The sequence below is a fragment of the Dysidea avara genome, chromosome 6, assembly GCF_963678975.1.
Source record: "Dysidea avara chromosome 6, odDysAvar1.4, whole genome shotgun sequence".
NCBI classification, from domain to species: domain Eukaryota; kingdom Metazoa; phylum Porifera; class Demospongiae; order Dictyoceratida; family Dysideidae; genus Dysidea; species Dysidea avara.
This window is the reverse complement of record NC_089277.1, coordinates 22,501,363-22,516,290: the sequence shown is the minus strand read 5'-3', so window position 1 is coordinate 22,516,290 and position 14,928 is coordinate 22,501,363. Positions and strand designations below refer to the sequence as shown.

The 14,928-nt window shown below is 39.1% G+C and overlaps 1 protein-coding gene across 8 annotated transcripts in view; it reads right to left on the bottom strand.

Moving 5' to 3' along the window:
• The window catches only part of LOC136258578 (uncharacterized), a 219,617-nt gene extending 205,812 nt beyond the window's left edge, over positions 1-13,805 (bottom strand). Inside the window, exons 1-8 of one of the 8 annotated variants that reach the window (XR_010702848.1) lie at positions 13,340-13,805; positions 12,438-13,291; positions 11,778-11,842; positions 11,693-11,721; positions 11,594-11,642; positions 11,501-11,537; positions 11,017-11,081; positions 10,805-10,957 (exon numbers count right to left, since the gene is read on the bottom strand). Coding sequence is in view for 4 of the 8 variants with exons in the window: in XM_066051908.1 (XP_065907980.1) it covers positions 11,693-11,721; positions 11,778-11,975 (227 nt within the window). In the remaining 4 variants the exon portion in view is untranslated. The other 7 variants (XR_010702842.1, XR_010702845.1, XR_010702844.1 and 4 more) reach the window with 7 other exon arrangements.
• Positions 13,806-14,928: the final 1,123 nt, after the last annotated feature.

The following is a 14,928-nucleotide window of genomic DNA, read 5'->3' as shown; positions in this document are numbered from 1 at the left end:
ACATTCATGAAAACAATATTAGTCCATGCTGAGGGTCCACTAGCAACCTGTGCTAGTGGCCTGAGTATGTTACAAAAATTAATTACTTAACTACAGTAAGTTACTTATTTATTTACTTATAAATTAATTAGTATGTAACTACAAGAGATCAAGTTCATGACAAGATGATTGCTGACACAGTTACCAAACGGACAGAGATAATGATATTTGTGTGGGTCAGTAGAATTGAAGTTTGTGATAAAATGATTCCAGAGAAAAGATTTGATGCATCTTTTGATGGTTTCTATAGGCAAACTTATATCAATGATTGGTAGGGAATTCCAAAGGCAACAGATTCGGTTTAAAATAAAAATGACGCTCTTTATTAGTAAAGGATATGTTGTGGTGTAGCTTGACTGAATTAGATCTTGTAGTATATGGGAGAATGAAATGTAGAGGTTGATATTGAAGCTTGGAGTGGGATGTTTCAGAGAGTTGACAAAAAAGATTATGTCTGATATTTCAAAGATGTACATTAATGGAAGCAAATTGAGTTTTGTCAGCCGTGTTTTGTAGTCTGAGGAGAAGTCTTGTAAAATATATTTAGTTGCCCTACGTTGAAGTTGTTCAATTTTGGAGATGTCTTTTAAGAGATGAGGTCGCCACACTGGTGCACAGTATAGGAGCTGCGATCTTACTAAGGATATATATAGTTTGAGCGTAACCGAAGGCACAATGGTTTTACAAAAGGTTCTACGTACAAGTCCCAGAGTCTTATAGGCTTTCTTTAGAATGTAGTCATGATGCTCGATCCAATTGAGATTGTCATTAATCAGGACACCTAGGTCTTTATGCAAATGGGAAGTGTTTATAGGATTGCCATTGATGTTATAAGTGGATGTAAATTTACATTTAAACGACAGATGGGTACTTTTAGAGGAATGAAATGACAATAGAGATGTTGTGCTCCAATTTGATAAGCAGTTTAAATCATGTTGTAAGAGCTGCATGTCGCTTGGTACTTTGATATGTTTAAAGCATTTTGTATCATCTGCAAAAAGAAAGATTTTACTGTAAGTGATGGCACAGGAGATATCATTCATGTAAATAATGAATAATAAAGGACCAAGTATACTACCTTGAGGTACTCCTGATTCAACAGGGAGAAGATTGGAATTACAGCCATTGATTGATACAAATTGAGACCTATTAGTAACATATGCCAGAAACCATGACCAGAGTTCACCGCCAATATCAAACATACGAAGTTTGTGAAGTAGATGTGAATGAGAAATAGTATCAAAAGCCTTGGTGATATTCAGGTAAATGATATCCAGCTGATGACGAGAGGTAAAAATGTCAGATAAAACTAAAAGGAGTTGTTGTACTGATGAATGATTCTGAATAAATCCAAACTGGGCAGGATTTATTCTGCTAGTAACATGTCCAATAATTTTATCGTGCAGTATTCGTTCCAACACTTTAGAAGTATTACTGAGTAAGGATATCGGTCGGTAGTTGTTGATATGGGTAGGGTCACCGGATTTAAACACAGGAATTATTTTGTGAACTTTCCATTCACAAGGAAGATAACCAACTTTTAATGTTAGATTGAAAAGATAGTGAAGAGGTTTAGAGGACTGAAGCACACTTAGAAAGTAGAATGGGTGGGATGCCGTCTGGGCCCATGGCCTTGGATGTGTCTAAGCTTACCAATGCTTCATAGACATCAGCTTCAGTGATTGTAATATGACAGAGTGATGCAGGACAATAGGAGTTAAAAGAAGGCAGTAAATCAGTGGAAGTGTTATTAAAAATTGAGTAAAAGTAATTGTTGAAAGCATTGGCTTTATCATTATCACTGTCGAATGTCATAGAATTGTGATACATAGTGGAGGGGATAGATTTGGATTTTGTAAACCCTCTGATATATTTGTAAATTTTGGAATTGTCAGATGTAGTGACTAAATTGGATTCATATGTCATTTTAGCATTGCTGATCTTTGCTTGAAGCAGGTTTTGGGAGGTTTCCAGCTTATTTTTATTGTATTCAGTAGAGTTGTTGTTAAATTTACGTCTAAGAGAGCGTAGACAGTTGATGTGGTGTCTAATGTCGGAATTGAACCACACGGGCTGACTATTAGGTTTAATTGTAGTTATGGGGATAAAATGTGGTAAAGCATCTTTAATGGTGTTGCTAAGGTATGACCACACAAATTCAATATCTTCAGACATGAGACAAGGTGTGAAATCAGAGTTATATAAAAAGTAACACGGGTCATTGTAGTTACCTATATACACCGCGTGAAGTGGAAAATATTCAAGGCGACTAGCTGTTTGGCTACTTGATTTCAGCAGGTAGAGGTCTAGTGCTGAATAATCTGTGCCCGGATTTATACAACTAGGACGAGGGCCAAATAACGTAAGAGAACTGCTGACGATACTTTGTAGGACCACTCAGCAGGATGTGGTAGGGTTGGTGGGTGGTTGCAGGGAATGGACGCCCCTAAGATGAACCGGTGTCATGCGTTTTGTGATCCGCACATGTACGAGTCAGTGCAAGAAATCTATTGGTTCAGTAATATTGTTCATTATGAGTTGGAAGTATCCTTTTGTGTGGTACGTGACAACGTTGAAACCGGGTCACTACTGCTGACCCGGATGACCCACTGACCCGGATTTGACCCGGATTGACCCGGACTTTAATTAAAGCCGAGACGTGTTTCGGCTAGTCTCGAGCGAGCGAACGAGTCTACATTTTGAGCGTTCGATTTGTGTTGAGTAAATATTGCAACTTCAGCCTAGCTGTATAGGTTGAAGACCAAAAAAAAAAAAAAAAAGGTCTTCACCTACTGACAATAGCTACCCCTAACCATAGACACCCTCAATTTCGTGCTACATACTACACTTACTAACAAATGAGCGTGGCTGAGCGTATGTTGGTGTTGCGATAAGTGGGCGTGGCTCACGAAAGAGCTACGCGATAGCGTCTATAAGTTTCCACGTCGTCAAACGAACAATTTCGTTTCTCACGTGATCCAATCCGGGTCTGACCCGGATAAATTGTAAACCGGGTCAGACCCGGATGACCAGGATGACCCGACCCGGTTTCAACGCTGGTACGTGATGCTGCAGTCCCACAATCGATACATGCATCATAGCTAGAGACTAGTATGGAGTGATTGTAGACTGATGAGCTATTTTATATGCATACAGATAAGAGTTAATAACTGTAGCTATGCCATGCACTTGAAAACAACAATTTGATGAATGCATGTATGAACCCACGTAGGTTGTTCACTGGAGTAGGTGTACAGGTAAATGAGCTTGCCTGGGCATCATGTTCGGACTAGATATGCCCCTGGTAAGTGACACCACCTTCAGAGCATGTGATACATAATCCTTTAGAGTAATGATTACTCTCCAAGGGTGTTAAATCCTCCCTACACTGGGAACTCATTAAGAGTTGTGGTTACTCTTCATTTTAACAGTGTAGAAGAAGTTACCTTGTAGATAGTCCAGCTATACACAAATCACCCATATAGAGAGGTCAGCTACAAAGAAACCACCATGTAGAGAGTTCAACTGCAAACAAATCACCCTGTAAAAAATTCAGCTGCCCTATAGAAAGATCAGTAAGAAGAAGTCACCTTGAAGAGAGTTCAGCTACGAACAAATCAGCGTTGAAACCGGGTCGGGTCATCCGGGTCTGACCCGGTTTACAATTTATCCGGGTCTGACCCGGATTGGATCACGTGAGAAACGAAATTGTTCGTTTGACGACGTGAAACTTATAAACGCTATCGCGTAGCTCTTTCGTGAGCCACGCCCACTTATCGCAATACCAACATTATTATTTATTTACTGTACAGAAACCTCCATATGGAGTATATAGTACAACAGATTAAATTAAGAATAAATTGTAGTGATTGTACGTAGCTATAATTAATACATTGTTTAAATGTGCTTAAGGTAGGTGATTCCACAGTACTGCTAGATAGGTTGTTCCATAATTTAATTGTAGAGGGGTAATAAGAGTAAAGGTAAGAATCAATTCTGGAGTGTGGCTGCAAAAATCGTTGATCGTGACCTCGTGTTTGGCTTGCTGTTGGGATTAAATAGGTTCCATTATCGATGTGAACTTGTCTATGCACCATTTTATACATCATAACTAGCTTCAAATTGTTCCGTCGCTGTTCAAGAGTTGGTAGATTCAGGTGATCTAGTATCTCAGTTACACTAGCCCAGGGTGAATAATTGTTTGTAATAAACCTTGCAGCTCTTCGTTGGACCATTTCTAACTTGTAGATGCTACTGTTAGTGTATGGAGACCAGGCAGTTGATGCATACTCTAAGATAGGACGTACCATTGCTAGATAACACAGATTCTTAGTTTGTTGAGTGCAAGAGTTAATATTACGTCGCAAAAAGGCATTGGCTGAGTTTGCTTTACAGGTAACATGTTAGATATGGTTTGCCCACTTCAGGTGTTTATCTATTGTTACTCCCAGGTAAGTGGCACTGGTAGATCTACAAATTTGATGTTGTTTCAGAAAATATGTTGAGTTAGTTGTTAATATCCTGTTAGTGATCTTGAGGTGTACACATTTGCTAAGGTTGAAAAACATTTGCCAGTCTTCACTCCACCTCACTATGGCATCAAGGTCTCTCTGCAGTACTAAAGTGTCTTCATTTGAATAAATCGGTCTAAAAATAAGTATATCATCAGCGTAGAGTCATATCTGAGAGTTCACTAGAGCTGGTAGGTCATTAATAAAACAAGTAAATAGTAAAGGGCCAAGTACTGTACCTTGCGGTACGCCAGAGATAACTTCACACTGCTCACTAGTTACACCATTCAGAACTACTTGCTGTTGTCTTTGTCCAAGAAAATCTTTTATCCAATTGACAAGTTGTGGACAAATTCTGTAATGCTCAAGTTTTTGAAGAAGTCTTACATGTGGAACTTTATCGAAAGCTTTGCTAAAGTCAAGAAATAAAGCATCCACTTCTCCACTGTCATTAAGTATTGTTGCAAATTCATGAATTGTGTAGATCAGTTGTGTTTCACAGGACTTATTTTTCTGAAAACCATGTTGTTCTTCTCGAATAAGTTGATGATTTTCCAAATGAGAGCTGATGGAAGAATAGATGATGTGCTCTAGAACTTTACAACAGATTGATGTTAAGGATATTGGGCAGTAGTTAGATGGTAATTTACGATCTCCCTTTTTAAAAACAGGCACAACAGTAGCATGTTTCCATTCAGATGGAAGGTGACCTTGATGCAGAGGCCCTAAAGATCAGCACAAGAAATGGTGTAATGTAGTTTGCAAAGGTTTTTAAAAATCGGGGTGGAATTTGGTCTGGACCTGGAGCTTTGTTTACTTCCAGGTTTTCTAATAAGTTTTTAACACCTTCTGGATTAATACTGATAGGTTCCATTAGTGGGATAGGTAAATTTTCAATATGTGGTACAGAACTTAAATCTTCTTTAACAAAGACAGATGAGAAATAGTCATTCAACAAGCTTGCTCTGGTTGCTGTATCAGAGATCAGAGTGTCTCCTTGTAGTAATGGCGGTATGCCACAGTAGTCCTTCTTTTGACTCTTAATGTAACTCCATAACCTCTTAATTGTAGAATATGTTCCAGGGGTGACTAAGTGTTGAATATAGGAGTTGTGGGATTGCCGACATGCCCTTTGAACTTCTTTCTTAATCTGTCGATATTTTTGCCAAGCATCACTAGACTTGGAATGTCGGGCCAAATTATATAATCTTTGCTTCCTGTGAGATAGACGTTTAATGGCGGGATTCATCCAAGGGGGACTATGGCCAGGTTTATAAGTTCTGGATGGAATCATATCTAGACACTTTTGACACATTTCCTTGAACACTTTCCAGAAGACATCAACTTGTGTATCCATATCATGTTCCTCTAAAAACTGTTCACTAGATCTTGTAATGTATTCACTGATGATATTATTGTTTGCCCTGTTCCAGAGTTTATAAGATCGCACTGAGGGATTGCTTTGTTGTTTGACTTCTACAGTAGACTTCACATACACGATATCATGATCACTAATCCCTGACAATGGTTTACAACAAAGTACTAATGATGGTCGATTTGTTAGGAAAATATCAAGAGTATTTGCATATCTAGTTGGAAAGTTGACAGTTTGTGTTAGGCCACAATCCTCAATGAAGTTGAGAAAAGTTTCACACAGATGTACAGGATAATTGTTACCACTAACTGAGTAGGAGACCCAATCTATATTTGGGAAATTTGCATCACCTGCAATCCACACAACGGAATTAGGATTGTGATCCATTATATCACGTAGGACACTGCAAAGATTTTCTAAATATGGTATATCTACATTTGGTGGGCGATACACAGAGCAAATAATAAGTGGAGGGCCTGTGGCTAACTGAATTTTACATACTATCAATTCACATAGAGATGTGCTATGGTATTCAAGTGCAGTAGACAACAATGAATTGTGACAAGCAATGAATACACCCCCGTAACCATCAAATCTGTCTTTACGGTATACCTGATATTGTTGGGGGAACATTTCACTTGAAACTATAGAGGGAGACAGCCATGATTCACAACCAATGATGATTTTTGGTGAATGACAGTTTATAAAGTTCTGAAAATCAAGTCGTTTTGCAAGGACACTTTGACAGTTGACAACGGCTACATCTAATATATCAGAATGATTCAAAATTTCAGGATTAAGGGTAAAATTATCAGTGCAGGGGGGCCCGGCTAGGGGCTCCTCTGCACTATTTTCCAGTTTTTTATTTTAAATTTGTTCCCATCCTTGTTTAGTTCTTTAAGTTCAGCACGTAACTTCTTATTAACTTCCTGCTCCCTAGGTGTGAGATCAGGGGTGATAAAAACCTTTTGAACTATGCTAGGAAGGTTAACATTGCAAAGTTTGGTACAATTTTGCATAATTGATGCCTTGTCTGACTCAGATGCAACCGAAACCTTCAAGAGTCTTGGCCTATCGCTTTTCTTGCCCAACCGGATTGCTTTAGTTATTGTGGCAGGGACTGTCAGATATTTATGAAAGATGGATGACACAGAATCAATGTCATGCTTACGTCTAAGTTCAGGATCCTCAGATGTTGATTCAATAACATTATGTACTATAACATTCAAACGTCTCTTAGATTTTTCTTTTTCTTCATTAATGTAGGAGGACACCATTTCAGATATTTGCTCTTTAGACTGAGAAACCGGCTGTGTTTGAAGAGTGGGTTGTGTTTGGTCACTAGGATTTGCTTCTGTTGAATCCACAGGTTGTAATTTCTTCAGATTGTCCTCTATCTCCGTTAGTCTTTTCTCCATTTCATCCTGCTTATCTTGTATGTCTGTGAAGAACTTCAGGGCTAGTGTGACCTTTGGTTTACACACAGTACAAAAAAAACATGACATTTGATTCAGTGGGCTGACGATCCCATATATCTGCTAGCGCTTCTAATTCTGATGTAGATAGCCCAGCACACTCTCTGTGTTGCCATTTCCCACACCAATCACATTCAACACAATCAATACTTGATTCCTTACTACAAGTAACACACAAACTAGCTGACTTCTTCCCTTCCTTGGACGGTGGAGTTCCCCCTGGTACTCTTCCACGCTTTGGCATACTCAAAATTGTTGTTCACAATAAAAACACCACAACAAAAACAGAACAAACAAGTACTGACGTCCAGCGGCGGAGGAAGTAGTTGATATGAGGGGGGGCTGGGCTGACCCAGACTTATTTCTATAGTTTGGTAAGGTGAGACCAAAAAAAAAAAAAAAAAAAAAAAAAAAAAAAAAAGATCGCAACCAACTGACAAGAGCTTTCCACCTCACCAGCTACCATTTCTAGCTGATAAACTACATAAAAATCCTTTCATAGCTCGCTATACACTGACTACTTTATTAGAGTGACTGCTCTATTAGAGTATCTCGATCTTTATCACGGTTTTCAGCCCCACTCCAAGAAAGATAATTTCAGTGTGATATCATTCTGAGGGGGGGCTAAGCCCCCCATCAGCAGACCGAGGGGGAGCTTTAACCCCCCCTTTCCGCCGCCTATGCTGACGTCTTGCCTTTTGTGGTACCGTTTTACCAGACGTAGAGACGTTGGACACCACGGTACAAGGTGGAGCGTTTAGTGGCGAGCGTTACTTGGAGTAAGATCTCTAGGATATCCACACCAGTGATCAGATGAACAAACTTTGGTAAAACAAACATCAAAAGAAGCCTAATCACGTTCAAAATATGCTTCTGGGAACTATTAAAACAACGAAACAGCACTTTTGTCGAAGAACGACCATACGTAATCACGTGATTTTTTTTTACATACGCTCAGCCACGCTCATTTGTTAGTAAGTGTAGTATGTAGCACGAAATTGAGGGTATCTATGGTGAGGGGTAGCTATTGTCAGTAGGTGAAGACCTTTTTTTTTTTTTTTTTGGTCTTCAACCTACAGTTAGGCTGAAGTTGCAATATTTACTCAACACAAATCGAACACTCAAAATGTAGACTCGTTCGCTCGCTCGAGACTAGCCGTGTTTCGGCTTTAATTAATCCGGGTCACATCAGGGTCAAATCCGGGTCAGTGGGTCATCCGGGTCAGCAGTAGTGACCCGGTTTCAACGTTGGAACAAATACAAAAAGAAGTGAAATCTAATCCAAAACAGCCAAGCTGTAAAAAAAGAGTGCGGTCCTCAAAAAGGCTATGGTGAAAAAGATGTGAAATCCAAAGTGGTGGCCAAGAAATTGTTGTGATGGTAGGTTAATGGTAAAAATTTTAATAATGACAATTCAGGTGAATTTTGTGCCAAGACCAAACAGCACCAAAATTCACCTGAATTGTCATTAAAATTTTTACCATTAACCTACCATCACGGCCATTTCTTGGCCACCACCTTGGATTTCACTTCTTTTTTCACCATAGCCTTTTTGAGGGCCGCACTCTATTTTTACAGCTTGGCTGTTTTGGATCAAGACTCGCGGGAGTGAGTCGTGCGGCCAAGAAACTACAAAGCGCACGCCCAATTAAAGACGCGCGGCCATTACTGTGAGTCATTTACGTGTAGGGCCGGTTTCGCAATATTAGTCCTGGATTATGCAACATCTCTCAATAGATTTGTATTGCGTTACGTGATAAAAAAATGCTAAGGAGTCATCATCTTGTGACCTCGCTAAAATAAAAAAGTTGCCATCGCAAAATAAAAAAATAGGCGTATTTCACTTTATTTCTCTACCTTATGTTACAACTACTGTCACGTTATACCAGTCAACATAGCCGTGTTTGTATAGTCCATCTAGCACTGACATTATCCAATCCTGGTTTGCCTATACGCGTATTTCTTCAATCAAACCTCTAATCCCTACAATAACTTTTAAAGACACGACGTGGACACAAACTCTAATTCCTAATAAACACGTTGTGACAGCATGCTGAACCGAAAGTTCCCTTGGGATGGCGTTTTAAGCAGAAATCTTTTAAATTCCATTTAGTGTCACACCCCATGCGAGCGTTTATAAATCGCCGGTTGTCTTATGGTGTGAAGAACAAAATCACTAGCGAAGGTGCTTTAAGCATACTCTTCAATTCGCTATTTACATGTAATTTTTAATAGATTAACCACAAAGGCCAGTAAGGTGAATACAAAAGTAGGCATTCCAGTATCCGAGATTTTTAAATTAAAATAATCTCCGTATATTCCCCAATAGAACCCTGGCACAAAATAACAACTCGCGTTTAGCTTAGGATTGCTCCGTCATCCAAGTTCCAATGAAGATGAAAATCGCTGTGGGGTTTGTCCACACGCTGATCATGAAAATCTTAGTTTTATCGTCCGCGTTACATATAAGTATGTTTTGTGTTGTTTTGTAATCTTTCCAAGCCTTGTAATGTATGTAGAATACTTTAAAACTTTTTAAAACGTACTGTCGGATGGAAGGTAGTCACTGGTGCTTACTTTAAAGGGCATAGTAACTTCGCTCAGGGTAGCAATTTTCAGCTCCATAGCAATTTTCTGATGGCTGTGTCATCAGCTCAAAAGTATAAACCACTTCAAAGTCGGCATAACAATGCCATAATTGAAACCACAACTCCACCTTAGGTATTGTTGCATCATTGTGACACCCCCACTTTAGTCGTTTACCTTTATAAGTTGTCAACTTGATGTTTTTACTTACTTGAGATAGCCCCTTCCTATGGGTATACACCATTGTATTGAAAAGTGTGCAATAGGTGAAATATATTTGCTCACCACAAAGCATACAAAGATTGCTGAGATCAGATAAGACCTCATGTTACTCTCATTACATGTACAAACTTGCAGCTAGAAGCAACTGCAGTTTCAAGACAGTCCAGGTTACTATATGGCTTCCTAATTCAATTGTGCCATTTTCCACTTTAAAATGTATGGGGAGCCCTGGAGAAAAAATGTACCCTTTTTCAGTTTTTAAGTGCTGTGCATGCCAAAGTAGCTAATTCCAACCCAACAAACTACATATTTCTGAGATCGGCAATCAATACTCATATAAAAAGTCCATTTTTCCAAAATTTAAAAATTAGGCTGGAATGCCTAACAAAAGGTAACAAGCCTTTAGGGGTTACCACCTCTATGTAGTGTGTACCATGTAGGTTGTGTTGTGGCTTTCATTAAGTATTATGCACACACAAACGGTGCAACAAAATTTGTGATGGATTGCTCGAATGTGGTTGGTGGTGTTGTGGCTCGTTTGTGGTTTGCCAGTGACCATGTACGAGTTGGGATTGTTCCACACAACTTACACAATATTCAAATTTCATGATGGTCATGAAAATTTCTTGCTATATAGTAAACATACAACAATGTGTAACAACGTTAATCAACATCACATCAAGACATTACTAAAAATAGTTCCAACAATAGTGATGATTTCTTGTATGTCAGCATGACGATACTGAGAACTGTAAAAGAATAAGCAGGCACTGAAGTTAACCTTAAATTAAACACTCATGCAACTGACCAGGAACATCGGTCGCAACACTAAAAACACTTGTTTCGATATCTGATGACACAATCCAGCAGGCACTGAATTAATAAGAGAATGTACAAAAATCAATATGCCTGGCTGTATCAATAATAGCATGGATAATCAAAATGAACAAAAATTATATTCCAGGCTAAGTGAATTAATAACATAACTACTGGGTAAGCATGTTAAACCTGAACATTAGGACATTAGTCAAACAAAAATACGCTATCACAACTTGGTCATAATTACAATGTTTGTACCACTGGACTTCACACTGGTTGCCCAAAAATTGTGCCATTCCGGGACAACGGCATAATTATGAAACAAATAGTTACTATAACACAGAAGGCTTACTGTTGCACTGTCCACACTGATATACCATAATTTAAAAACAGAACAGGTGGGCATTAAATACAATACACTTAACATCTGGGTACTAGGAAAAAATCACTAACATCACAACATGTAAACTGACCTGGAAATTAACACCCTTGATGCCACTACAGTCTACACTGGATATTTGTTTGAACCCATCAACACTATGCCCGATACATCTGAGTAGACTGACCTGCAAATTCACATCCTCCATGTCACTAGTATACAGTGATAATTGATAACTACAAAAACAACAATTGCAATAATACAATTCTTCTGCACGTCAACTGACCTGAAATTCATGACACTCGATACCGAGACCTGTAAAATAAGCAGACACTGAAGTCAACCTTAAATTAAACACACACGCAACTGACCTGGAACATCGGTCGCAACACCAAAGACACCTGTTTCGATATCTGACGAAACAATCCAGCAGGCACTGAATTAAAAAGAGAATGTGCAAAAAATCTATATGCCAGGCTGTACCAATAATAGGATGGATAATCAAAATGAACTAAAACATTATATCCCATATGCAGGATAAGTGAATAACATAACTGTTGGGTAAGCATGTAAACCAGAACATTAGGACATTAATCAAACAAAAGTACGCTATCACAACCCGGTCACTGATAATTGATAACTACAAAAAGAACAATTGCAATAGTATGATTCCTCTGAACGTCAACTGACCTGAAATTCATGACACCTGTATCTTTGTTCCTGCATAGTCTAAACTAACATATGTACCATGATCACATTCAACTGTTAGTGGATAAGGGGGTTCGGATTGAAAGTGGAATGTCTTAAGGGGAAGGCCTGGGTGCTTCCCCTAGACCATGCACGTTTGAATGAAAATGATGCACACAAAATGTGCCCTTAGGCAGTAATATAAAAGGTGTTGTTTGTGCATCTAACTAGCTAAAACCTACACACTGCTGTTTATGCAACTAGCTATAGACCTATTGTAAAACTAACTAATCTTCACTTTCAGACAGCATACTGACAGCCAACTTCAATTTCCTAGTACTTACACGGAAGCCCTCCAACTCGAATCCCTTAGTTAGCAAAATTTCTTTCCAGGTATGCATTATTCTTGGCCGGTCCTCCTGTTGATGGTCAATAACTTCAGACTTGGCTTGTACTCCAATATGTTCGAGACATCACGTGCCCACAACATGTATCAAATAAACAAACCATTCATCAGGTAAATATACATCAACAATTCACAGTTTGTGCTAACCTGACACATGTATAACACGACTACTCAAGTTTAGCAGCTCCTCCCTTGTAACATGTCTCAACCAACCATTGAACGATCCTTCGCCATTTCAACTATGCATCACGTGTGCAATTGATCATGTGATCCAATAAGATATGATTTGCAATTAATGTGATGTAACCCTCAAGGGTAGTACAGACCATAGATAATCTATGTACAGAGGAGCGCCAGTGGGCAAGTAGCTACCGGAGAGCTCCAGGGCTGTAAAATTTGGTGTGATTTTTTTAATTTTATAAAATTCTTCTGAAAGGGGGGTTCGTCCGAACCATCCGAACCCCCCCTGCCTAAGCCCTTGCTATATCAGTGTGGAATAATGCTTATATAATATTTTTCATATTCCAGGCTTTAGGTGTATTGTATTTAACACCTGCTTGTTGGTATCTGGTCAAAAAAATCCTGGCTATGCCCCTGTATAGTAATAGATTATAGGATGTTGTGGAACTTGCCCAAACGTGTAAACTTGAACATGAGGACAACTGCATAATCTGGACACTTGGAATTGTCCAATACCTGATGAACAAGTTGGTACTAATGACATTCACTTCAACATTTTATCCCAGCTGGGTGAATCTCTTGTAACTGAGTAATAGGGTGTTTATATTCCACCTGCAACCAAAGTTCTACATATCTGTGGTTGAGTGTACATAAACTGACCTGGAAAATCAGTATGCCATAGGGTATGGAAATGGTTCCTTTCCTTCTGTTGTGACACTGACTGGTAAATGACCATCGATGTCCCCGTGGACCCCAACAATGAGTGCATCAATAACTTCACACGTTGGAATGAATTTCTTTTCAACATCTGGTGGACAGGTACAAAAACCCTATCGCACAAACACAGTGAATCAGTGTGTGGCGATGTGACACGTTGCACAAACTTCACCCCTCGTTTCGTTAGCCTTCAAGACCGGCATATATCATAGAGTACCTCAGTATTCTTGACTCTTACTTCTTCAAGCGTTGCTCAAGCGATGTAGTTTCTCACAAGGGGCTCGTGTTTCTCATTAAAGTCGAGCCGATTAAAGTACACCTCACCATCCAGTTACATTCTTAAACCATTCAATTTAAAACCACGTACCACGAGTGTCCGCTTAAGCCTAAGGTAATAGTAGGGACTTTCCATGAGATTTCCCCTAAATAGATCACGTGTTAGTTGTCAATCCGGTGGATTCTGGTGGTATACATGGTTCAACAATGCAGTAAGTGTACTTTAATACAGTATAAGCTGTCAATAATTGTTTGTGCACTGCTAAACTAAGTTCTTTTTGTGTGATAAGCATGCATGAGGAAGGGTCGACTGGGGGACGAGACTAATGTTTTGACAGCAGCTGATGATGGCCAGGCAAAGAACTGCGAGAAAAACTACTGTGATGGTAGGGAAAAATTCCTACCCCTATAGCTCTGCCTAGGGGCATTAACTAGCATTATCTACAGCTACTGTATTATGTTGCTGATATGTACATTCAGGTCAAGAATAAAGGTGAAAGTGGTAGTAAGGCTCAATCCTATTATTCTGCTGAACAGGCAAGGGAGTCTGGGACTCTGGGGGCATGCTCCCTCAGGAAAGTATAAGTACTACAACTTTTTTTTGTTTTAATTGCTTCATGAAGTATAAAAATTTCAGTCAAAAGGTGATGATCGAGGCTCTGGTCTTATGCACTGGTTGGAGTGGTTGCATCGATACTGCACTGTGACATCCTTGAGGGGTTAGTGCTGGCATTGTTCATGGCAATACTATTCCATCTCCCCGAGTCTTGATGGTTGAGTCCTCCATTCCTTTCTCTGCTGCTCCAATCCTGAAGTTGTGACCACAGTCAAAAGATGGCGATCGAGGCTCTGGTCTTGCATCTATACTATACTGCAACACCCTTGAGGGGTTAGTACCGGCATTGTCCATTGCAATACTGTTCCATCTCCCATATACAAGTCTTGATGGCTGAGTCCTCTATTCCTTTCTCTGCTGCTCTAATCCTGAAGTTGTGACCAAAATATTAAAAAATGGTTATAACATGATAAATTATTATGATGATAACAATTACAAATGTATTTATAGCTGTGTAGCAACTGTGAACTAATTAGGCACTTGCAAGTTTAATTAGGTGTCTGAAGCATTTAACATGCACAGATATGAGATATATTCGTCACATGCAGGCAGTAAAAATAGATTTACTCTAATAGAACAGTCATACTACACTGTAAATTCACACTTCCGAATTGACGGTGTTATGAAACAATCATTATTA